General features: G+C 39.6%; 1 protein-coding gene across 1 annotated transcript; it reads left to right on the top strand.

Moving 5' to 3' along the window:
* The first annotated feature begins 1,964 nt into the window (after nucleotides 1-1,964).
* On the top strand, nucleotides 1,965-17,900 carry CD164 (CD164 molecule). The gene is made up of 6 exons (XM_049654150.1): nucleotides 1,965-2,267; nucleotides 5,053-5,136; nucleotides 6,709-6,780; nucleotides 8,913-8,948; nucleotides 12,665-12,721; nucleotides 15,323-17,900. The coding sequence occupies exons 1-6, from the start codon at nucleotides 2,087-2,089 to the stop codon at nucleotides 15,487-15,489; spliced, it is 597 nt and encodes a 198-aa protein (XP_049510107.1). The 5' UTR covers nucleotides 1,965-2,086; the 3' UTR covers nucleotides 15,490-17,900.
* Nucleotides 17,901-24,985: the final 7,085 nt, after the last annotated feature.

Raw genomic sequence — 24,985 nt, 5'->3', positions numbered from 1 at the left:
AGGGGTGCCTGGGTGGCTCAGTTGGTTAAGCATCTGACTCTTGATTTCAGCTCAGGTCACGATCTCAGGGTTCTCACCCCGTGTGGGGTTCTGTGCTGACAGTGCGGAGCCTGCTTGGGATTCTCTCCCTCTGTCTCTCTGCCCCTCCCCCACTAGCGCTCTCTCTCTCTCTCTCTCTCTCTCTCTCTCAAAATAAAAACTTAAAAAACAAAAACAAAAACAAACTGTGTTACAGATGCCAGTCCTTGCTACGGAACACTGATATGACTTTGAAAATCTTCCTTGAGCTAGCTTAACAGATGTCATGTAAAATAAAATAAGCCAATGCTTCTCTAGTTTTAAAACGAGAGTGAAATGTTCTCTTATCAAAAATCTGAAGACTAGAGTTGAACATCCAGGTGACAAATCATAAAACAATGGTCTCCACAATGGGGTGTGTTCATCCTAGGATGTAAACAAGTTGATCCACTGGAGTATAGGAAGAAAACAGACTTCTATTATATTTTTAACTTAAAAAAAAAAAAAAGTTTACTAGTGCCTTCCTTTGGGTGTCAGACAGCTGTATACATGCTGTGGGAATCATACCGTGAGAGAAGAGCAGCCAGTTCACTAAAGGCCGATAGTGGGACCTCATTTAAGTACTTGGCTGCACTCTCATTCTTCCAGCCATAGGTTGGATCAACCATCATCAGTTTCTTATTTACATCCAAGCAAATCTCCAACTAGTGTAGTCAATAGAACAAATGTTCATAGTCATCAGGGTACAAAAGAGCCCCACTGGTTAGATCCTAGAAAGTAGTGAAGATGTGAAGTTGAGGAAAAAATGGTAAAATGTTTATGAAGTCAACTTTTCTGTTTTTTCATAGCAAAGCAGATCTCAAAAAAAGCAAATAACGTTCGCGCTATTTTATTAGGGTTAAATGTGAATAATTGAACTTGCATGATAAGTACAAATAACTGAAAACAGCATTAAAATACCTTTTATAGTCCAATTTTTACTATTTAATATAAGCACGGCTGCAATTGTGAATATTTTGTGAGACTGGGCATCAGATGGCGCTCACCCTTACTAAAAACCTGAGCAGTGACAGAACATTAACAGGCATTTCGAAATTCAGCCCTGTTGCCAAGCACCGTTTTTCGGTCAAGTCACTTTTTCTGAGTCTCGGTTTCCTCACCTGCAAAGTGGGGGTGGGAACGGACCAGACGGATTTCCAACCCAGCTTGTCTTTGATTCTCTGTGTAGTGGTGGCGTTGACTGGCTTCTGCTACCAATGGCTGAAATAGAAATTCAGAAAAGACAGGTTGGGCAAGTGTGATAGAGGTAGACGGTGTTCGGCTCCGGCTTGAAGGCAGGACTTTTTCGGCGTTTTAGCCGCTCACCCTAGGTGGGCGGCGGAGCAGAAACTCAACCACGTGGTTTCTTCATTTCCCTGGGGGATCCCAACACAGGGTTATTTCCAGAAAAACCAATTTTCAAAGGACAGAAGCGCGGGTCCCACTAAAGTTCTGTGCAAGCACCCTCGGAATGCGGGAACACACCACAAACTTAATTCACGTCCTGATTCTAAGTGCACTCCACGAAAACCACAGCCGAGCGGACACAGATCCTGGAGGGGAGGCCCAGAAAGTCACGTGGGACCGCGCATTTACAGCCTAGCTGGTCGCTCGGGTGGACGCCGAGCGCCACCTCATGTAGGTTGTTCCATTCAAGCCAGGGTCGGAGCTTACCCTATCGCAGGAACTAGAACAGCCCAGCGGCGTCCTGGGTGATAACCTGAAGGCAAAGGAAACAGTTTACTGCATCTGCCGAGCTTCTTCGCTATATTTCAGTTGCTTTGAGGGACAGCGTCCCTCGATTTCCTCTCGATGCCCGTTTCCCCTCCCGTAGGATTCCAGTTGGTATCGTCCGCGGTCCGCCCCCGCTCCGCCTCGCCCCCGCACGCCGTGGCCTGGGGCCCCTCACGTGACCCCGTCGCGATCTCGCGGGGGACCAGACTCTCCGAGGCGGTGCCGCAGGGGACAGAGGGACTGACGGAGCGGAGTTCGCAGCAGCTTTCGCCGGAACATCTGCGCGGAGGACGTGATGTCGGGGCTCTCCCGCCAGCTGCCGTGGGCCGTTGCCTGCCTGGCCGCGCTCTGTGTGCTGACCGCGGCTCAGGACGTCTCCCCGGACCCGAACGTGACTGCAGTTACGACTTTAGCGACCACCAAGTCAGTTCCGACGTCGGTGACGACTCTAACGCCGGTCACCATTCCAGCACAAGGTGGGGGCCGGCCCAACGGGCTTCCCGCACTGGCACGCCCGCCGAGCCGAGCCGCCTGCCCTGCCCGCGGTGCGCGCGGGGCCCGGGCGGGCCGCGCTCCAGCAACATGGCGGCCCGTCCGAGTCCAGCCGGGGCCCGGCTCGGGGTGGCGGGGGTGGGGAGCGCCCCGGGGAGAAGGGGCGGTCGAGCCTCCGTGGCCTTTGCCACCCCGAGTGCCCCACGCCGACATGCTTTCAAAAAGTGCCTCGTAATCCCCAGTCTCACTTCACGCTCGGAAGAGGGGACGTGGCTTCCTCCCGCGGTGGCTGCAGTGGGGTTGATCATGGGGCGAGGCGACTCGCCTCCAAAGTTGTTGATGAAGTCGAATCCCCCTCTCTTTGGGGTTAGCCGTTTGCCCACCCAGGTCCTGCCTCCGAGAGGAGGCTTCTCCGGAAGTTGGCGAAAGAGGGAAAGAAACCGTAGACGTTAATGCTGCTAGTGTCTCCGACTTCGGTCTGAGAAAATAAGTTGCCTGGGATCTAACTATATTGATTCTGCGGATAGGTATGAGATATACTCGAGGGTTGGGCATTCGATTAATTAAAACTTTGCCATGTGCAAAGAAAAAAAGTAACCATTCGTGTACTCAGTGCTTCACGTATCCTTTTTGGTATTTAAGGCTAAACTAGAAGATAGGCAGTGAAATCTAGGAGGAAGATGGAGTTAAAGTAACTGCGAGAAGCGTAAATTTAGTTGATTGTGAAGCTGGGATTGGAACCCAGGTCTGTTGGTTTTCCAAAACCCGATCAGGAACACACCCTTTGTTAAGCTCTGCAGTAGACTTGGGTACTGGTTGAGGCGTACATTGAATTGGCAATGTCTTTACAACACAAAAGAGAAGGGAAGATAAATTTAAGGTAGAAAGGTGAAGGAGCCCTAGATATTTAAAACCTGCAATTTAGTATAATTGGTGATTGTAGTTAATATTGAGTAAGGAGTAACTGGCATCTTGACCAAAGAATTGCCGTGGAGTGTCAGGATATTTACCGTGGTTTCCCCCCCGCCCCATTCCCTCAGGCTGATGATACTATTTTGCAGTGTCTTCCTTTGGTTTGTTTCATGACAGTTTAATAAAATGTATAATTGTTTATAAAGATGTAATAGTAAAATTCAAAAATTGTTAAATGAGGAAAGTAAATTGCAGTACGATACTGGATATTCTGACTGCACTGTTTTTAAGAGGATAGAGCACAATGTGTATTGTCTCCTGCTGATTTTGCAGTTTTTTCCCAGAATTGTAGTTTTGGAGTGTTGTGTGTATTTTTCCAAGAGAAGCTTGAAGATTCCCGTTAATTGCCTTTTTGTAATTGAAAGTTGTGCAAAGATGTTTTGTTTTCTGTAAATAGTAGTTGGATAAGCTTCAGTCTAAAATGAAAGGTAGCAAGTTTAGTTCATTGTAAATAACATTGATTATGCTATTCAAACATTAATTATCAGGCACAAAAGATTTTAGACAACTAGCTTTTTTTTTTTTTTTATCAGTATACAAACGTCTACAGAATTTATTTTCTATTTTGTGAACCCCTTATTCAGGGTATTATATATGTCCCAGTCCCTGATGAATACTAGTCATAAAATATTGAAATGCGTTGCCTCTATGCAGAACTGTTTTTTTTAAGGCATGGGGAAAGCAAATATGAATGTTTTGGGGGGCATCAACCTTCCAGGAAAATGGATAGAGCCCTATTCTAAAGTCTTTTGGTCATTTGGTTTAAATTATTGACAAAAACCCTGCTAACTTGTTAAATTATGTGTACATGGATGTTGCTCCTTCCAGGTCTTGTTGTTTCTTACCCTCCATTCATGGAGGACCCTGGAAAGAGCAGGCCGTTTATGAGTTCCGAATCTCTTGAGGTTTTCAGAATGGGCATCATCAGAGCTTGGGTTCAATCTGTAACAAATCTTTATTACTATTAAAAATTCCAGTGTCTCAGCTGATGTTTTAGGGCAGTGATTTCCCTGTGTGTGGTGTTGGCCTTATAACATAGCCTTTTTTCCCAATATTTTTATTTTTTATGGGTGTTTTAAAATGGCTCAAGAAACCCTGAGTGTCTGTGAAATAGCTGACCTGTGAAAAAGGGTTGTCTAGATAGGTACTGAGCCTTCTCACTAGCTTGTGGGGTTTTTTCCTTCCCTTTCTCTTGAGTTTATTTCAGCTTCTTCAGTCATTTATAATGATAGGAAATTTTTATTAAGCCAATTTATGAAGTGTTTTTGTGTGTGTGGTTAAAAAAAAACCCATCTAACATGAGGTCTACCAATCCAACAAATGTTTAAGTGTAAAGTACATTATTAACTGTAAGCGCGATGTTATACAGAGGAGCTCTAGAACTTTTCATCCTACTTGAAACTATACCCTGCTTGACCAGCAAATCTCCATTTCCCCTCCCCGCAGCCATCATTCTACTTTCTGCTTCTGACTGTGACTGTTTTAGATACTTTATATAGGTGGAATCATGCAGTGTTTGTCCTTTTTTGAATGTCTAATTTCACATAATGCCCTTAAGGTTCATCCATGTTGTAGCATATGGCAAGATTTCCTTTTTTTGTGGTTGAAAAATACTGCAAAATGTATACACTTTTTTTAATCCATTCATCTATCAATGGGCTATATAACGTTTTACCACTTCTCTGAATTAGTAAGTTCAGTATCATATGTAATGCTCACATTTGTGTAAAAAAGGTAAGTGATGCAAACTCAAAGTGAGTTATCAATTGATTGGTTTTATATGCCCCTCCCCACCAGATATCTGTGAAAACCGCAACAGCTGTGTTTCCTGTTTCAATGCTAGCCTTGATGCTACTACCTGCTTTTGGATAGAATGTAAAGGTAGGAAAAGATTGCTTCAATTTTGAGGCTGCAAACTGTTTTGTTTTAACCTTTTAAGGTATTCTACAGGGCATTCCTGAACATTTGAAAATTATGTAGAAAATTTGGTATAGTGTGTTACTATTTATTTTGCAAGTCAAATACTTTTTCGTTAAAGTGCCCGTGGCTTCACATTTCCCCCCAAAACTCTGGTCTCCCATTCTGTCCCCACACCTTTAATTCCTTAGAGGGATAATTAAGGTTCAGTAGTTTTTATTTTTTTAAGTTTATTTATTTTGAGAGAGAGAGAGAATGTGCGTGAACACGTGAGCAGGGGAGGGACTGAGAGAGAGAATCCCAAGCAGGCTCTGTGCTGTCATCGTGGAGCACAATATGGGGCTCAAACTCAAGGACCGTGAGATCCTGACATGAGCCAAAGTGGAGTGCGATGCTTAACCGACAGCCACCCAGGTGCCCCAAGGGAAGAGAGATTTTAAAGATTTGGAAGATGGAATGGTACAGGTACACTGAAATTAGCAGTGAAAGAAAGTTGTAAAATTTTCCCCTGAAAATAGTTGTCTAGAAAAAGGAGGCATTTATCTTCTGTCACCTACTAGATGAACTATGGAGACCTTATAAAACTTTGTTGGATACTTAAATATGAAAGAAGAATGACATGGGAAGAGAGTAACCTTTAATTTGAGGGATAAAGAGCTACTTGAAGATACTTTGAAATGCCAATAAGGTTTTTGTCAGGACTGCGGAATTATAGCATGTTCTGTTTTTTTAATGGAAGGTAGTTGCATTTTTTTCTTATCAGTAAAACAGTCTATCTGGTTTATATGTATATAAAAGAAAAAACTAACACTATATGTTAAGCTTCTTTGTGCGTTAAAAAAATGTAAGAATTGTGGATATATCACTACATAAAAAAGTTGAAAAACTTCTTTTAAAATTAAGGTATTAGCTTAGTTTGGGGTAAAGTTAATTTTTTGTTGTTTAAGAGTCCCTTTTTTTAAAGTCATAAAATGGAATTTAAGAGCACACGCCTCTTCTCCTTGGGACTTGGCGTATTTTTTTGGGCTCCAATACTTTACTGTAGGATATGTTGGGGAAAGGTCTCCCTTACTCTTGTTACACGTCTGACCATCTAGGAAAGCAGTTTTAGAAAGTGTAGATGACCAAAGCAGAGATCTGGAACAGAGGTCCTGCTGCTGCTATCCGGGCACCTCCTGTGGTGACTAAGCCTTTATTAAAGATCTTGACTGTTTCTCCCTACTGACTCAGCCCTATTTGTAGATTCTAGCAACCTTCCCTGTATGGTAGTCATGCCACAGTTCTGTGATCTGAGTGTTTTCCGATTTATCTGTTCAGTATATTTATGATGAGTTTAGAAGAATATTTGGAGGGATCCTATGTATTACTTCTTAAACAGTGGGGAAAAGAAAATAAAAGTTATTTTATCAGTCTGTGGACTTATAAAGTATTTATCCTTGAGTTTGATTTTTGGAAGCAATTCTGGAGCTTAGTAACAAAGTCAAAGATAATATAAGCAAGTGATTGGTGCTCTGTGTCTTTTCCTCCCCGTAACAGACAAAAGCTACTGTTCCCATAATTCAACAGCTAGTGATTGCCAGGTGTTGAATGGCACAAAATTCTGTTCTGGTAAGTATTCACATTGACTGTCGGGGAAAGTGGCCAGAGAGGTGAGGAAGATCTTTGCCTCAGGAAGCCTTAGTTCAGTATTTGGTTTGCCATTTCCATAATTCTAATCTTGTTAGAAATTTGGATATAAATAACATATTCATACTGATACAAAGGACAGTGTTTTGTATCTTAGTTTAGTGATTTGGCTGCACTGTGGAATGCTGCAGATAGAGAGATACCTCCTCATTTACTTTTTTTCTTTTTTTTTTTCTTAACTCTTCTGGAAACTCCCTGCATTTTAGACCTTCTCTTTATTTGCATTTTACAGGCCTAGACAACCTTGTTCTGGCACTTTTCTTGGTTGTGGTACTGGTGATTGTCACATTCTCTAGCATAGTTTGTATTAATGGTTGAATTTTTTCTGTATTCCTCTGTTTTCTCATTTTTTTTTAAGTTTATTTATTTAGAGAGAGAGAGCAAGCAGGGTAGGGGGAGAGGGAGAGTGAGAAAGAGAATCCCAAGCAAACTCTGTGCTGTCAGCGTAGAACAGGGCTTGAACTCCCGAACTGTGAGAATGTGACCTGAGCTGAAACCAAGAGTCATACGCTTAACCTACTAAGCCACCAGGCCACCCCTCTTTTTCTCATATTTGTACTTTAATTTGAGGAAATTGATTACTCTTTAACCATAACTCTTTGCTCAGGAAATAGTTTAAATTCGTAGATGAAACAACTGATTTTTTAAATAAGATTACAAATGGATAGGGAAGTCAATTTGTAATTTGGTGCATAGGTAATAATTAAATAGAGCAAAAGAGGTTTCTGGAGTGTGTCAGTAGCCTTGAATGACTACCTGTAACAATTTACTTTTAGTAGGCATTTTCCCATTCGAACTTGAACTTTGTGACTGAGAATTTCACTAGTGTGAGGTCCATTATCCCTTATGTACAGTGAATATAGTATGGTTTAGGTGGTAAAAGAGCAAACAATTTTAGTGTCTATTTTGATATATATTAGAAAACACTAATAACTATAATCAGACCTGTGATTTCATGATAATACTTTCTAGAAACAAGTATTTAAAAAAAAAATTTTTTTTTTTTTAACGTTTATTTATTTTTGAGACAGAGAGAGAGCATGAGCAGGGGAGGGTCAGAGAGAGAGGGAGACACATAATCTGAAACGGGCTCCAGGCTCTGAGCTGTCAGCACAGAGCCCCACGTGGGGCTCGAACTCACGGACCGTGAGATCATGACCTGAGCCGAAGTCGGCCGCCTAACCGACTGAGCCACCCAGGCGCCCCAAAACAAGTATTTTTTTAAATGCTTGTTTATTTTGAGAGAGAGCGCACGCGTGTGCATGCTGGTGGGGAGGGGGTGCGTGGAGAAGAGGGAGAGAAGACCAAGCAGACTCCGAGCTGTCAGCGCTGAGCCTGAAAAGGGGCTTAGTCCCATGAACTGTGAAATCATGACCTGATCCGAGATCAAGAGTCAGATGCTTAACTGAGCCACCCGGGTGCCCCAAGTAAGACATTTTAAAAGATAGTAATTTAGAGAAAAATCAAATAAGTAATTATACTTATTTGAGGATGTATCAGTTAGAATTAGTTTGGGCTATGAAAGATAGGAAAACCCAAATTAGAGTGGTTTAAGCAACAGACAGACTTCACTCTTATGTAAAGGAAGTCTGGGCTCAGGTGTAGCTAGAGGGCTAGAGTAGCAGCTCTACAACCATTAGGAACTCGGGCTCTTTACTGGCATTCCTCAAGAATCTCTCTGACCTTACTCTCTAAGGTGAGTGCTCCTATTCCAGCCATCAATTAGTCTTCCTGCCAGCGGGAAGAGGAAAGAGAGAGGCCCACATCTACCTTACAGATGCTTTCTAGAAGTTACACTTGACTACCTAGCTGCAGGGGAGGCCAAAAAAATGTCTGTCTTTCCTCAGGGGAGGGAAGTGTCAACCTTAGATTGGTGCTTCCATTTCTAAAGAAGGGGAGATGAGTATTCAGAGCAACTGTCAGTCTCCTCCGCAAGGTGGTACTTAAATGCAAAAATTATAAAAGTGGTATTCAAATGACTGCAATTTGGAAAATAGTATATAGATTGTGATATTTGAGATTGCTTGGACTTAATGTTTGTTTCTTTTAAATAGAACCCGAGCCCACTCCGATGCCAACCAATTCTACAGGTAATACAAGATAATTGATTCTTTTCCTCTTCTTCAGGATTTGCAAGGCCTTCTGATGGATAATTTGTTAGCAATTAAGTACCTAAAAGTTTAGTATAATTTAAAAAACTAGTAGATATATTTAGTTTTGGACCATAATTACATTAATATGAATTGTCTGTGACAGCGACACATAACTCCAGTGTTACATATTCATTGTACATGGGAGGATTTGCTGTATCTTTGGACATTGAGTTCACACACTGCTTTTTGTGGATTTTGTGGAAATCTTGGGAAATACAGAAGCCTAAAGGAAATTAAAATTCCCTATAATTCCCATCATCCAGAGGTACCAAAATGTTTTCAGTGATAAAGTTATTCCAGTCTCTTCTGTGGGTATATCTAAATAAATATACTTACTATGAAATTGGATGGTATGTTCATACATGTTTGAATTTGTTTTTCTTCTTACTTAAACATTGTTGTATGTGCTTTAACCATGCTGCACTTGGTTGGATAGTTAGGTCATCGGTCATTCTCCATGCAGTGGATGTCTTACAGGGAAATATGTGCTGTTAACCCTGATAGGATTGATTCAAACAGCATTCCTAGGTCAGAGGATAGAATTATTTTAAGGCTTTAAGTACTGATTGCTTTCCAGAAAGATAGGCTTTTCAGCCTAAACAGCTGGAAAGTTTTTCACTATACCTTCTTTCTTCTTCTAAAAATCTTTACCAAAGTGATAGGAGGAGTAAATCATTAAAAAAAAAAGTCTACTCCAGGAAAGTACTAGGCTTAGATGATAGGGATTGGAGATAGAAGTAAGACAGCATTTTGTCTGTGGTAGGAACTACGAAAAAGGTAAGTAAGCCCAGTGTGTTGAGATGTTTGTAGGAAGGTGTATATGTGGAATAACGGCATATGTGGTGAAGGAGATGAGAAAGAGTGTAATGAGGTCAGGGAATTGCATTTGGAGTACACGGTGAGGAAAAATTGAGCTGGACAGTAACAGGTCAAGAGCCAGATTGGGAGGACAGATTGGAAGGAAGACAAGAGTGGACACATGGAGATTAGAATAGATAACCTGTGGTGGGAATTCTGGGGAACTACTAGGGGAAGAGTTGCAGGTGTATGCAAATAGACTTAGGAAGTAGAAGTGATAGAACTTGATGGAGGTGATGGCACAGCTCTTTGCTAACAGTACAGATTAAGCTGATCAGTAGGCAGTAGTAGTGTCCACAGGAGCAGCTTGTAGAGAGGAGAATAGGGCTTAAGAACCAAACTCTGTGAAACAGTAACACGTAAGAGTTGAGAAGAAGAGGACTGGAGAGGAAACTGAGCAGGGATGGGCAGAGAAGTGTGTCCAAGAAACTTTTATTTTCAGAGGAAAAAGTGGTCAGATGTTGTAGTAAGGGCCAGAACTCATTTTGAAAGACATTGGCAGTGGTGAGCTAGCTTGTTACCAGGTTTTGCTTGCCAGTTGTGCATAGCTCTTCCCAGCTACACATTCAGTGATACCATGTTGGTGGCTTGAATTACGGTGGAAATATTCATGCCATAGAGATCTGCAAATGCTACAGAACTTGCGGAGAGCACACAGTAGTAGCACCATTAGAAGTCACTGACTAGGAGGATGTTAAAGATTGATGAAAGCAGAGACGTTGAGGGAAAATTAGTTTCCTAAAGGTGGGATGTAAACTGGAAGTAGGAGCGGGGGAATCAATTTCTTTAAAACCATTGTGGGTTCACTTTTAATTTCTCCTCCATGGATCTTGATGCAGTTTTCATGCTTGCTCTGCACTGGGTTCTCCAGCGAACTACGATGGAGTCTTCCTTGTTTTGTCTCTTTGGGTTCTGTAAAGTGGAAAGAAGCCAGGGCTTGCTTATAGAAAATGCACCAATTGCATGGCAATTAGTGGTTGAAAAACAAACCTTTACATGGTCTCTTTTCATACCTACTGTGGAAAGAGAGCAAGTGAAAAATTAAGGGATTATTAAAGAAATGATTCAAAGGGAATCTGATTTACTTAGAAGGGTGTTCACTGGGGTTAATTATAATAGTCTTCTATTATACATAGTCTATTATACATAGTCACATACATAGTCATGACATATGTATATTATAAATATGAATGTCAATAAATAATATCATAACAGAATGACTAAATTACGTTAGAAATGTGGTCGGAAATATTTGTAATATATTAAGTGGAAGACAAACTATCAAGTTTTAGCACATTTTTAAATTTTTTGTTACATACATACCTAGAGAAGTGGCTGGCTGGAAGCAGCATGAGATTACTTAATTTACTGTATTTTCTATATTTCCATCACCAGTAGCAACTTTTGTAACTGCTGAATTATTTTTTTTAATGAAAGGAACTGTGGGTCAATAGAAGTATATTCCCTACTTCAGTCAAAAGTAAAAGTGTGTGAATGTTTTGCCTATTTATAAAAAAAGAATTAGTTTGTACCACGTTCAGAGGATTGTTCGTGAGAATCAGAAAATGTGTAAACTTTCTTTCTCTACCATCCATTGTCAGACAAAATTTGTTGATAGTGTTGTTTTAAGATTGAAAGGAATATATGTCTAATTTGTAAAGTGTTAGTGTGTTACACAGAATGTATAAGCAACAGAAACTTTTAAAGGATTAAAAGTCTGAAAATAATCATACCCTTTAATCTAGGAATTCTGTATAAGAATCAGTCCTATCAGAGATGAGATCAAGTATTTCCCTGCAAGATGTTTGTAGTACGGAGAAATGAGAGATGACCTAATTGTCTCTCCAAGAGCAGGGTAGGGAATGTATGCAGCAATGCTCATATTGAGAGAAAGGGATACAGACATGTATGAGAATATCCTGTCAGTATTGTTAACATATCTTTTATTAGAATCTGTTAGTACTAACAGAGTACTATTAGTAATATTAGTACTAACAGAGGTCTGTTAATACATTGCTTTAGTTCCTAAAATGTGTTTACATTCAGGTTAATTCTCACAAGTGTTCATTTCTTTATAGGTATTTTCAGATAAAAAAATTATTGGAATTCATGTAGTATGGTAGACTAGAGCTTACCTTTGGGCCCTTATAATTTAAATTGGGGGTCTTTGACTCCTGAGGACCTGTTCTTTTATAAATCGAATTTTATTGAAACAGAACCATGCCTGTTCAGATGCATGGTGTCCTGGGCTGCTTTTGCACTACACAGTGTACAAAAAGCTTAAAATATTTACTGTCCGCCTTTTTAAGAAAAGTTTACCACCCCCTTGAAAGAAAGAAGTTAAGGCTATCTTGATACCTACTGGAGAAGTACTGAGTTGCACCTGTTTCTTACGATGACTTTTTAAGTTAATAGTTTTTGCCACAGAAGCAAGGTTATTTATCAAAACAAAACAAAACAAACCCATATAGTTCCCTTACTTAAACACTAATTCTTGCCCTTCTGTGCGTTTCTTTGCGAGTTTTATCCAGCTGTGTACATAAATTCCATACATAAACATGTACATAGATGTTAACATGGATACAATTTCGTGCTTGCTTGATGTTTTCAGAAACATTTAAAAGCTAGTATTCTGGCTACGTAGATAAGTTAGTGAACCATTAACTGAAACTTGGCCTTTATTCTTTAAAAAATGGAAAGCATGTGAAATTGGTAGCATTATTTTTAAAGACAAATTGTTAGATATTGAGAGGTTTGGGAATTTACGTTTTTAATAAGTTTTGTTTACATTCCAGCTAAAACCACAACTCTGCCTTCCTCTTCTACAACTACCACCACAGTTACTACATCAGGTAATTGAGGGTTTTTTAAACTAACAGTGAGGTAGGATGCGTGTGCAACATTGCCTTGTACTGTTTCTGCCACCATTTTCCAGTTTTATTCATGAATGGTTGTGAGTAAAACTCATCTCTTACATTTTGGAGGACCAAGACAGTTGGCTGTTAGAGCAGTAATGGTAGGTTTGCTGAGAGTCCTTCTCATTTGTTAATGTGTAACCGCATTTGGCATGACATGTTAGAGTTAAATGTGGTAATGTTTCTCCAAAACCTTTTAGTACAACTTGTAGACGAGATCTAATTTTTTATAACTTACAAATTAAATTACTAAACAGTGATTAGTTGTGTGCTGTGTTAGATCATGGCAATTAGAGTGAAGATAATATAGCCATCTTTTTTTGAGGAAAGGTCTAAAAAGCCAAGCTAGCACTGCCAAATGTGTACCTCAGCCATATTTCTCACCATTTCTTTTTTTTTTTTTTTTTTTTTTGGAGAGAGAGAGAGAGAGCGCGCATGTGCCCATGGAGCGCACGTGGGGGAGGGGCAGAGGAGGAGAGAGAGAGAGAAAAAGAGAGAGACAAAGGGAGAGAATCTCAGGCAGGCTCCATCCCATGACGCTGGGATCATGACCTGAGCCAAAATCAAGAGTTGGATGCTCAACCAACTGAGCCATCCAGGCGCCCCCTCACCATTTCTTTACATTCCTTTATAATTCTTTTTTTTTAATATGAAATTTATTGTCAAATTGGTTTCCATACAACACCCAGTGCTCATCCCAAAAGGTGCCCTCCTCAATACCCATCACCCACTCCCCATTAACCCTCGGTTTGTTTTCAGTTTTTAAGAGTCTCTTATGCTTTGGCTCCCTCCCTCTCTAACCTCTCTTTTGTTTTTTTTTCCTTCCCCTTCCCCATGGACTTCTGTTAAGTTTCTCAGGATCCACATAAGAGTGAAAACATACGGTATCTGTCTTTCTCTGTATGGCTTATTTCACTTAGCATAACACTCTCCAGTTCCATCCACGTTGCTACAAAGGGCCATATTTCATTCTTTCTCATTGCCACGTAGTATTCCATTGTGTATATAAACCACAACTTCTTTCTCCATTCATCAGTTGATGGACATTTAGGCTCTTTCCATCATTTGGCTATTGTTGAAAGTGCTGCTATAAACATTGGGGTACAAGTGCCCCTATGCATCAGCACTCCTGTATCCCCTGGGTAAATTCCTAGCAGTGCTATTGCTGGGTCATAGGGTAGATCTAGTTTCAATTTTTTGAGGAACCTTCACACTTTCCAGAGCAGCTGCACCAGTTTGCATTCCCACCAACAGTGCAAGAGGGTTCCTGTTTCTCCACATCCTCTCTAGCATCTATAGTCTCCTGATTTGTTCATTTTAGCCACTCTGACTGGCATGAGGTGATATCTGAGTGTGGTTTTGATTTGTATTTCCCTGATGAGCGACGTTGAGCATCTTTTCATGTGCCTGTTGGCCATCTGGATGTCTTCTTTAGAGAAGTGTCTATTCATGTTTTCTGCCCATTTCTTCACTGGATTATTTGTTTTTCGGGTGTGGAGTTTGGTGAGCTCTTCATAGATTTTGGATACTAAAAGTGCATCTGAAGAGTAACTTAATTTGTATTATAAATGAAATCATATTCAGGTTATGCCACAGATCATTGTAGGTTATGAATCCTCCTCTCTGTATTTAAAATACTGTTCTTTTATGTTTTTTTTATTCTTTTCGCTTATTCTTGTGCTACCTTTCTCTTGGTTTCAAGGAAGCCATTTTGTCTTCACAGGAAGAAATACGGAACAGTTGTAATTAATTTTAAAGTGGCCAGCTTATCAAACAGCCACTACAACCAGTGTCTATTTGATATTCTATTTAAGAAAAAAGAAAAATTTAAGTATGAAATTGCTTTTTAGTAAAATGGATGGTGCTCCACTGGAAACATTTTACTCCTTGAAAAGAAATTTATGTTTTGTTTTCTCTAGAAACATTTTACTCTCTGGAAAAGGAATTCAAACTTTTTTGCTTTTTTTCCATATGGTTTGGTAATGCTCATAAAATTTGCCAAGCAAGATTTACGGTACCTTTAATAATGAGGTTTTTTGCTTGTTGGAATTATAAATTGTAGATACTTAAGGTAATTTTTGCGATTTGAAGAATTGCAACCAAATTTTTACTTACCTTATGTAGTTTAGTAAAATTCAAAAGTTGTACGAATGTTCAAGTATTTACCGTAACAAATATTAATATTTACTGTAATAATTAAGTAAAAATATATGTAGTCTGAAGAAATTGCACATTTTTAAAGTGCTTTACATATTCCCAGGGCATAATTTATGTACCAGGAGAATGTTTTGCTGTTAGTTTTGTGTTTGGATTTATATGGTAGCATTGACTGCTTGATACTGCTGGATGGAGTGAATGGGATTGATAAATGGTTGGTTTCCTTAATTAGGGATAGATTCTAGCTGTAAAGACTTGACCCAAGAGCAAATGCTTTATAGAATTGAGCACATGGCCAAGTAGAAGCTCAGGTGGGTCTTGAAATTATGATAGAGGATCGTGAGACTTACCAAGTGTTATTTTTCCGCTCTTATTTAACAGGTACGACTAATACCACTTTAACTCCGACTTCACAACCTGGACGGAAGTCTACCTTTGATGCAGCCAGTTTCATTGGAGGAATTGTCCTCGTCTTGGGTGTGCAGGCTGTAATTTTCTTTCTCTATAAATTCTGCAAATCGAAAGAACGAAACTACCACACTCTGTAAACAGACCCATTAAATTAACAAGGACTGGTGTATAACTCACTGAAACCAAAATATTATCTTTCAAGATGTCCCACATGGAAGACGCTATTCCAGGATCTTTAAATTTTCAGAGGATGCATATAGGATGTTTTGGAGCATCGTCCTTGAAGAAAAATCACTTAAATCATTTTGCTCAACAGGAATATTTAAAATATTCTGCATGAATCCTTGTGGCTGTCTTTTTTTATTTTAAATGGCTGCTGCTGTGGGATTATGTTCTCTCTTCTTGACGTACCAAATGTAACTCTGTAAGTGATGGAAAACATTGTCCTGCGCAGACAACCTCATGACTCTTTTGGCAGTTTAAATTTAGTCATTTTAAAGCCTGAAAGCTGCATTATTTTCATCCTAACTCAGGATGTAGTCTAGTGACCAGAATTGAGAAGAATGTGCCAAAGGAGCATCAATCGGGTGGACTTTTGGCTGTCCTTTCAAAAGTGGAATAAATCTATAAATTTAGTATCCTTAGAGTAAACTGTATCTTTAGAGTAAAATTTTGTGCTCGATAGCAGTTATTTTTTCTACATTAGAAATAAGATGCCACACAGGGAATTACATTCCAGATTTAAAGGAGCGAATGGAAAGGATACAAACCATTAAAGAATAGCAGGTTATTGTTCATCCTTGTAAAGCACCTTATATCACTGAGAAAATAAAGAACAGTGCCTTAAAAGACAGACTGAAAGGTAGACTGTAACTTAAAATGTTTGTGATTTGTTCTTTTACATTAAGGAAGGTAAAGGTTGGTCTGATGATGTAACTGTTGACAAGATGTAGTAAACCTGCTTTTAGATATCATACTGTTAGTATTTAACTAAATACTATTTGATTTCAGCCCCGAGCAAGTTAAGCTAAAAGATATTCCACAAAGCTGAAGGCCTTCACATATTGAACCTCCCAGCATTTTTCTTAGGCTGTTAAAAAGTATAAAGCTAAAGTTGATTTAATTATATTTTCCTTTGTACTTCAACACTGTTGTACCATGAAAGGATTTTCACCAAGCTTTCTTGAAAAGTAACTATTTTTATGAGGCAAGAAGGAAGGAAGTTGTTTTAGAGTCATTTACTAGTTCTTTAACGAGACAATCATTTTAAGTTTTGAGACCAGAAATGTGACCAGTGTAATTTTAGAAAATCTAGGGATTTTTGGTTGATTGGATTACTGTAGGTTTTTAATGATGATTGCCCAGGATAGACAGATTGTGCTTTCTCTTCTTTCTCTCTTTCTCTCCTGCTTTCTCCTTCTCTCCTGTCCTTTCTTTTTAGTTTCTGTTCCTGTAGTATAATATAAGCATGCATACTTTAATTTTTTTTTTTTAGTTTTCTTAGGCAGCACTAGTTTTTTTCAGTTTTAGAGGGAGACTTCTCCCCTGCCTTTGACATATTGGATTAGTTCAGAGGTTTACATTAGTTTTAAGAAAGGTTTTGCTTTTCTAGGTCATTAAAGGTTTTTAGTTTCTTTAGCCTCTAAGGGCTGAGTTTAGCACTTGGTTTTCAGTATTTTGTAGTAGGAGATGACAAGTTGCTTTGGTCCATTTCATTAGCCAAAATTCCTTGCATTTAGATTATATTCAAGGTTCTTAAAATGAAGATTTACTGTTTCTTTGTTACTTGCTGGTACAGCTAAAGTTTGTTTTACTTGCACATTTGTACATACACCTAATCTTTTCAAGTGCCTTAATTGTTTAAAATCTCTGGCTTCAAAGGTTTTTGGGAAAAGGTAGGTTTACCTCACATTTTTGTGTTTTCATTAGTAATATTCATTAGTAATTAGTTCTAGGAACCTCACAAGAACTTTTATTATGGTGCCATGGCTGTTAGTTTTTAGTGAGTGCTAGAAGATCCAAGATTCATTTGAAAATATACAGAATTTCCATTCCTCCCAAAGTGGCAAAATTTAGCTACAGTGGTATAATTATCATTTACATAGATGTGAATACCTTATCACACATTAATGTCCATACAGCAATTTTTGTGAAAATGTAGCTGATGGCGCCTTCTCATCTTCTGTAATTTTGAATATTGCTCTAATAACAAAACCATAATATGAAACCAGTTAGATTTTGCAAGAAGAGCTCTTACAACAGAACTCACGGCCTTTTCCCCCCTTCCTTTAGCAATTTACTATCTTGAGCCATTAAAAATTTGGTTTTTTTAAAATCCAGAAGGTATATGGAAACCTTTTCAGATTTTCTTCTGATTTGTTCATGCGAATGTAGTTCTATCAAAACACCTTACTTTACCTTACAGATATTTGTTGCACAGGCAGACACTGCTGTATTTAGAAATTTCTATTTCAGTTCATTAAAAACTGTAAAACCAACCTGTATCATGTACCAAACTGATTTAAAATAAATCTACATGTTTATTGAATCAATCTGTTCAATTTTTTATTAACTGAAGTGTTTTTTGCATTTTGATTATGAAATTTAATGATAGTGAATTTACCTTATCAGTCTGTTTGGAGATGGGTTGTCTACTCTATTGTTATACAAGACCAGCAGATAGTAACTAAGATACGGATTTGCCAGTGGAGGAAATTTGCCAGCTTTAGAAATTTTTAGTGCTTTAGTGTTTACAGCACTTTACTGATGTTGGTCCATTGTCTTCTCAATTGCATTGTTCTCTGAGAAATCAGTCATTTTCATCTTCTGTTACTCAGTACATATCTTTGTTTTCCTTTGTTGCTTTTTAAGATTTTTTTTCTCTATTGCTGGTCTGAGCAATTTGATTATGACATGCTGTGCTATCATTTCTTTTGTTTGGGGTTTGTTGGGTCTCTTAGGATATATGCCTTTCATCAGATTTGGACATTTTTCAACTACTATTTCTTCATATATTTTTTTCTGTCCTTTCCCTTTGTTAGGGGTTCTGATGTCACAGAGGCTGCCGGAAGTTGACACACAGCTGATCCATGCACTGTTCGGTTTTTTAATCTTTTTCTGTTTCATGTCAGATTACTGTCTTCAAGTTCACTAATGCTACAGTCTAAACCTAATGATAGTTTCATCCAGTGTGTTTATCATTTCAGGTGTCTTCATTTTTAGAAGTTCATTTTTCATGGTTTTTATCTTCCATGTCTACATACTCAATCTTTAGTTTTTGATCATACAGTGGTATGCTTTTTTTAAATGCCTGTGTCTGCTAATTCTAATACTGGGTCAGTTTGATTTTTTTTGTTCATTATGGGTCATACTTTTCCTGTTTCTTTTGCATGTAAGTTGTAAATTTTAAGCTGTTTGATGCTGGTTATTTTGGTTCTGGGACACAGAAAACAAACAGTATGATCAAGGTCTTGCATTTAAGTTTTGTTAGGTGAGAGCAGAGCAGCACTTATTCTAGGGTTCCCCAGTTCTGAGGCAAGACCTTTCTGTATACCCAGTGTCCCTGGATTATGGGGCCTTTCTAGTCTGGGCTAGTGGGAAAAGGCTCTGTTCCTAGCCTGGGGCAGGCTCCCAGATACTTTTTCCTGGGAAGCTTCCCCAGCCTTTGGTAGTTAGCTTGTGCACGTGCTGACCAATATGTTGCTGAGACTACATTCTGCAGATCTTTGGAGCTCCTCTTTCCGTGGCTTGCCACCCTGGTCCTTTGCTCTGGGAACTCCAGCTGCTTTCAACTGCCTTGACTTTAGTTCCATCTGAACTCAGGAAGTCCACTGGGCTCTGTCTGGGTGTCCTCCCTACATCATTGCTTAGAAATGCAAGGCAGTAAGCTGGGTTGATCGTTCCCTGTCTTTCAAGGATCACTGTTCTTTGCTCAAAGTCCAATGTATTGGAAACTACTGTTGCGTGTGTGTTGTCCCGTTTTTCAGTGTGAGAGTAAGTACAGGTTCTTCATCTTCGCCGGAAGAAAATGTTCAAGATGAGGATTTTACTTTATTTTATTCTATTTTCAAGATGAGCATTTTAAAGTCTTAATTTTTAATTTAAGGAATATGTAAATACATATTCTCAAATAATTTTTCCTTAAACTATTCAACATAAGTATGTCGGCTTTGACCATCCCCCAATCCCTTTCCCTTGCTTGCCCTCCACTTTGCAGAAGTAATTACTGGAACTGGTGTGGTGTGAACCAACCAACCCCCCCCCCCCAGCATTTTTTATGTACTATTACGTACCCTTAGAAAATACATAATGTGGATTTTTATTTTAACATCATCCTGCAACTTCTTTTCGCTTACTACTTGCAGATCTTTACAAGTTAGTGTATGTCGCACACCAAATTCTTAAATTCTCTGTTGGCATATGTAGTATGAGTATCATAAGCATCTATTGAAGGATCGTAGGTTTGCAATTTTTAGTTTTTACTGACACTTCTGCAGAGAGTATCTTTGCGCCCTCCCCCTTGTTTATGTGTGAATATATCTCTAGAGTAAATGCAGAGAAGTGGAAATTTGCATCATAGGGTTTACACTTTGAAAATTTTAACAGACTGAGATTGCCTTCCAGTTCCCACAAGCTGGGGTATCAGAATGTTTTATGTATCTTTTCCATCTGATATTGGCAAAGTTAAATTTTAATACTCTGGTAAGTGAAATGATTTATTTGCTTATTTGTACTTCCTCTGTGAATTGTGTTTTTTTTTTTTTTGTCTTAACAATTGGAGGGTTTTTTATCTTGAAATATGCTGGGAGCTAATCTGTGGTCAGTGGATTTTCATCAGTCAATATTTTCTTCAAGTCTTTGTCTTTGTGGTGTCTTTATCATTAGAGTACAATCAGGAGACAAGCCACATAATAAGAACAGAGAAAGTTCATAAAATATTAACTGTAAGAGTGGATTGGAGTGATGGGGCATATTATCTGTAATATTTTAAGAAATAATTTGGCAAGCAGTAAAGAATTCTAAACGATACTGGCATAACAAGTATAAGAAGTGGCCACTGACTGTTCTCCTCAAGCTGAATTCCAGAAATAATTTCAGGATACAACCTTGGCTCTGTGGATGAAGTTAGTGGTAGCTGCAAATCCACTGCTAGGCAGCTATGCCTGGGGGGGATGTTATCCCAGTGGTAATCTGAAGTCATCTAAGGGGATGCAGGGTAAACCAGCCACAGGAGGTACCACACCAGTGATACTCCACTGCTAAGCTATGTGCACTGCTCGAGTTTTGCCCAGAACCAGGGAAAAAAAAAAAAAAAAAAAATCCCTCCAGTACTGTCTGCTGACAAAACACACACCACCTAGCTAAGAAATATTCATTCATATGGTTCAGCTCCATTTTCATTCTAATGGTGGAGCAGGCAACAGGTGGATTCAAACCTTAAAGCCCTTGTTTCTGTAAATTATGACCTCCCACTACTTAATATTTATTTTGCCTTTGCTGAGAACCTCAAGTGGTTGATTGTTTTCCTGGTGGTGGCCCAAATATTACTACCAAAAGGTCTGAGTCACACTGTTCTACCTGCTTTGATTGTTACAGTTTTCATCAACCTTTTCTATTGGGTATGGAAGTACTCAGGCACCCAGAGAATCCCGTGTTCCAGATGTGGTCTTTCCTCCATTGTGTGCCAGCAGTACAATCTCCCCTTGGTAATCATGATTGACCATTCCAGCCAGTAGAGTAACACCTTTTGCTGCCTATCGGTTTAGCGACTTATGAATCCCATCCCAAGATGGCCAAATGGCAGTCTCATCTTAGATCTTGTATCAACAGACCCATCGTTGTGTCCCTGGTTGAAACATACCTTGGGAACGAAGACCTCCAAACCAGCACAGCTTGAGATTGTTGAGATGAGAAGTATAATCATGAGGAGTCCCTTCCATTTCCACCCCTTGATTCCTGGATTCATATGTCACCTCCTGTGAAACAGCTCCATCCTTTCAAGGTGGTATCTCCCAACAGTCACAACTGAGTTTTCAGTGAATTATTCCACCTTTCAATTAGACCAGCCATTTCCATGTGTCCAGGGATGTTAATTTCGTGGGCATGAGTTCACTGCAACATTTCCTTTACTGTGAAATGGTTTATTCCTTAATTAGAAACAATGCTATAGGAAATGCCATGATAAAACATTCTGTGAGTATGTGCATCAGATGGTAGTGCTGGCAGAAGCATTATAGACACAGGAAGGCAATCCAAATCCAGAATATGTCTATTCTACTGAAGAATCTCTTCTATGATGGCAAAGGCCCAATTTAATAGCCATCACGTGGATGGCTGTTACCCATGGGAGTAATACCATATTGCAACCTCAGTATTGGTCTTGGCTCTTCACAGATTAGGCAGTTGTCAGTAATGCATGACAGCCTTAATAAGGGAAAATCCATGTTGTTGGCTGAGACCATGCATAGCCTCTAGCTCTGCCACCATGGCCACGTTGTTCATGGGTCCACTGAGCAAGCACTGGGGTAGCTGGGGAATTAGACTGATACCCATAGAGTGCATTATATTATCCACCCGATTAAGAGCCTTCTCTGCTGTAGAAGCCCTTTGCTGGGCACTGACATGGGACACAAATACCTTCACAGTGTGTTCCCATTCCAAGATCCATCCATGTACTTCTTTCCAGATTTACTTGTCACCAACCTTTAATGTTTCTTCCAAGTCCCTGACTACACAGCCAGACCATTAGCAACTACCCAGGAATTAGTGTGGATATGTACTTCGGGCCATGTCTCAGATCAGACACAGTGGACAACCAAATGTACTACTCGCAATTCTCACAGGGAAGGGTTTTCTTTCACCCCCTTTTGGTTCACCCCCGAGTGGAACATAGTGCTGCAGCTATCCTCTTTTGGGTGGAACCAATATGTCATACAGACCTGTCTATAAACCAGGCTTAAATTTTTTATTGGCTAGCTAGTTGTTAGAAACACCTAAGGCTAGAGCTATTGATTGAGGAAGAGGATGCAACAGAAGTTGGTGTTGAAAGAGTCTGAGCCACATGTTCACGGAAGCTATCTGTACATTTCAGACCTGCTCAAGCAGGGTAGGTCAATTGTATACTATTTCCATTGATGATAGATTGCTGCTGTGCATGCTCAAGTTTATGACAAGGTGGATACTCCAACATCAAATCATGATGTGAAGCTCAGGCCACATGTTCACCTACTATCCCATGGTTGGGTAATAAGTCTCAAGCAAGGCACAAGTGGAATAGTTATCCTCAGCAGAGGGCATAGATTTGCTTCAAAATCTTAGGGTTCTGCCCTGGGATTCGGCTTGATAAAGACTCCATACATGCCAGGATACTTTTAGTATCATTGGCTTTGGACCTATAGATCTTAGGACCTATGACAGCACAGCTCATACTGTAACTCAAACTCATGACAGAGCCTTCTCTTGCTCTGGTCCCCACTCAAAGTTAGTAATCTTATACATTAGTCTATAAGTGGGTTGAAATAGCAAACTCAAATATGGTACACGTTGCCTTCAAAATCCAAAAAGGCCTACTGCGCATCATGATTTTGTTTTTCATGGTACGTAGTGTGAGATGAAGCAACCTGTCTTTCTTCTTGGAAGGGGATATTTAACATGCTCCAAACCACTGCACCCCCAAGAAGCTTCATTGGGATTAATAGGCCTAAATTTTTGTGGAATTCTGCCCTTTACCTTCTAGTTCTTGTAGGTCTTACTAAGGCACCTAAGCACTTACTACCTTCTACTCATCATACCCAATCAGCATAATGTTATCAACATAGTGGACCAATGTGATTTTTGTAGACTATCAGATGATCAAGGTGTCTACAGACTATATCATGGCAGGGAACAGAATTGACAAAGCCTTAAGTCAAGACTTTGACAGAATACTGCTGCTCTACCAGGTAAAAGCAAACTGCTCCTCATGGTCCTTACAATTTGTTATGGAGCAAAAGGCATGGCAAATTAGGTCAATAACTGCATAACAAATACCAGGAGGATATTCATTTATCCCTGTAAGATACTACATCTGAGATAGCAGCTGCAATTGGGATCACTATCTGATTAAGGTGTGAACTTGATAGTCCCTAGTCATTTTCCAATATCCACCTATTTTCTGCACAGGCCAAAGTGGTGAGTTAAGTAGTGATGTGATAGGTATCATCACCTTTGCTTCCTTCAAGTTTTGATGGTGGCATTAATCTCTGCAGTTTCTCCAGGGATGTAATGTTGCTTCTAGTTTGCTTTCTTGACAGGGAAAGTTCCAGGGGCTTCCTATTATCCCTTCCTACTATAATGAGACTTCAACTCATGGGTTAGAGAACCAATATAAGAGTCCTTTCAGTTGTTAATTATGTCTGTTTCAATTATACATTCACAAACTGCAGACATAAAACCACTTGGTGGGTCCGTGGACCAACTGAGTCCACTGTAATTTGAACATGTGACTCCTTCTATTACATCACTGTAAGCCTTCAGTTTAGTGAGCCACAGTGTGTTTTGGGTTCCCAGGAATTAGAATTAATTTAGACGTAGTGTTTATTCTTCACCAAATGGTCTGGATGTTCTTCCTTTCTGATGAACAGTAACTCTAGCAAATGATGGAAGATCCCTTAGTAAAATGTTTGGAAGAAGATTTACAATGTACCTGCAGCAGTGGTATAGGGTCCTTTCTCAAGGGGGATCCAGCCTCCCCTGCAGGCAAGGGGCCTTGCTCTGTGAATTGACTTAGGTATGGAATCTGGGTGAGAGACTGTGACACTCCACTGTGCTGACTCAGGCCAGGCTTAGGCTACCAGAGTTTTTCCTCCTATATAGATGGAGTAGTATTCTAGTTGGCTGCCCATATGTTCTCATTTGGGGGAACACATTGACCAGCAAAAGATCTCTCTGTGCCAGGTCTGTAATCTGACTACTGAGATGTCCCTGCTGCCCTTTTTATAATAGACATACCCATCTTGTCCTTGGCAATTGCCTGCTGCTATTCTGGGATTGCATCCTGACCACTGAAATGAGAGAGCCCATCTCAACAGCAGTGAGAAATGACAGGACTGTGAATTCAACTGTCATTGTAATTCAGCATTCTGCACAATTAAAATGTGTGTTTCATTTTTAGCAGTATTACCCCTGTGACTACAAGAAATAGATTTTTTAAAAGGCTACTGTGGAAGCCTAAAGGACCAGTACTTGTCATTTTCTTCTTAAGTGCTGAAGTGCATCCAAAAAAGTCCATCCCACACCCCAGTATTTATGGTCATCATTACTGCCCTGAGAGTCAGTGTGGTAGCAATTTGGGCTCCCAAAGCACACACTTCAGTAGGTACTTTATCACAACCTACCGTGGATAACAGCTTGGTTAATTGTCATGCCACTGCATGCAAAGGATTACTAGCATTCCATTTCCTATTGTCAAGGAGCTCAGCACCATGTTCAAGCCCAAGGGTGCAACCAAACAAATCCCCAAATCCCACCTTTGTGAGTCTGTCCCCTAGGAACCCTCTACTACTGGTATCAGGTCTGTATTATTCATGGGCCAATTAGAAGACAGACACACACAGTAATCAAACTGAGGAAAGTTTAATATAAAGACTTATTAAC

Source organism: Panthera uncia, assembly GCF_023721935.1.
Source record: "Panthera uncia isolate 11264 chromosome B2 unlocalized genomic scaffold, Puncia_PCG_1.0 HiC_scaffold_24, whole genome shotgun sequence".
Taxonomy (NCBI): Eukaryota; Metazoa; Chordata; class Mammalia; order Carnivora; family Felidae; genus Panthera; species Panthera uncia.
This window is presented reverse-complemented; position numbering and strand designations above follow the sequence as displayed.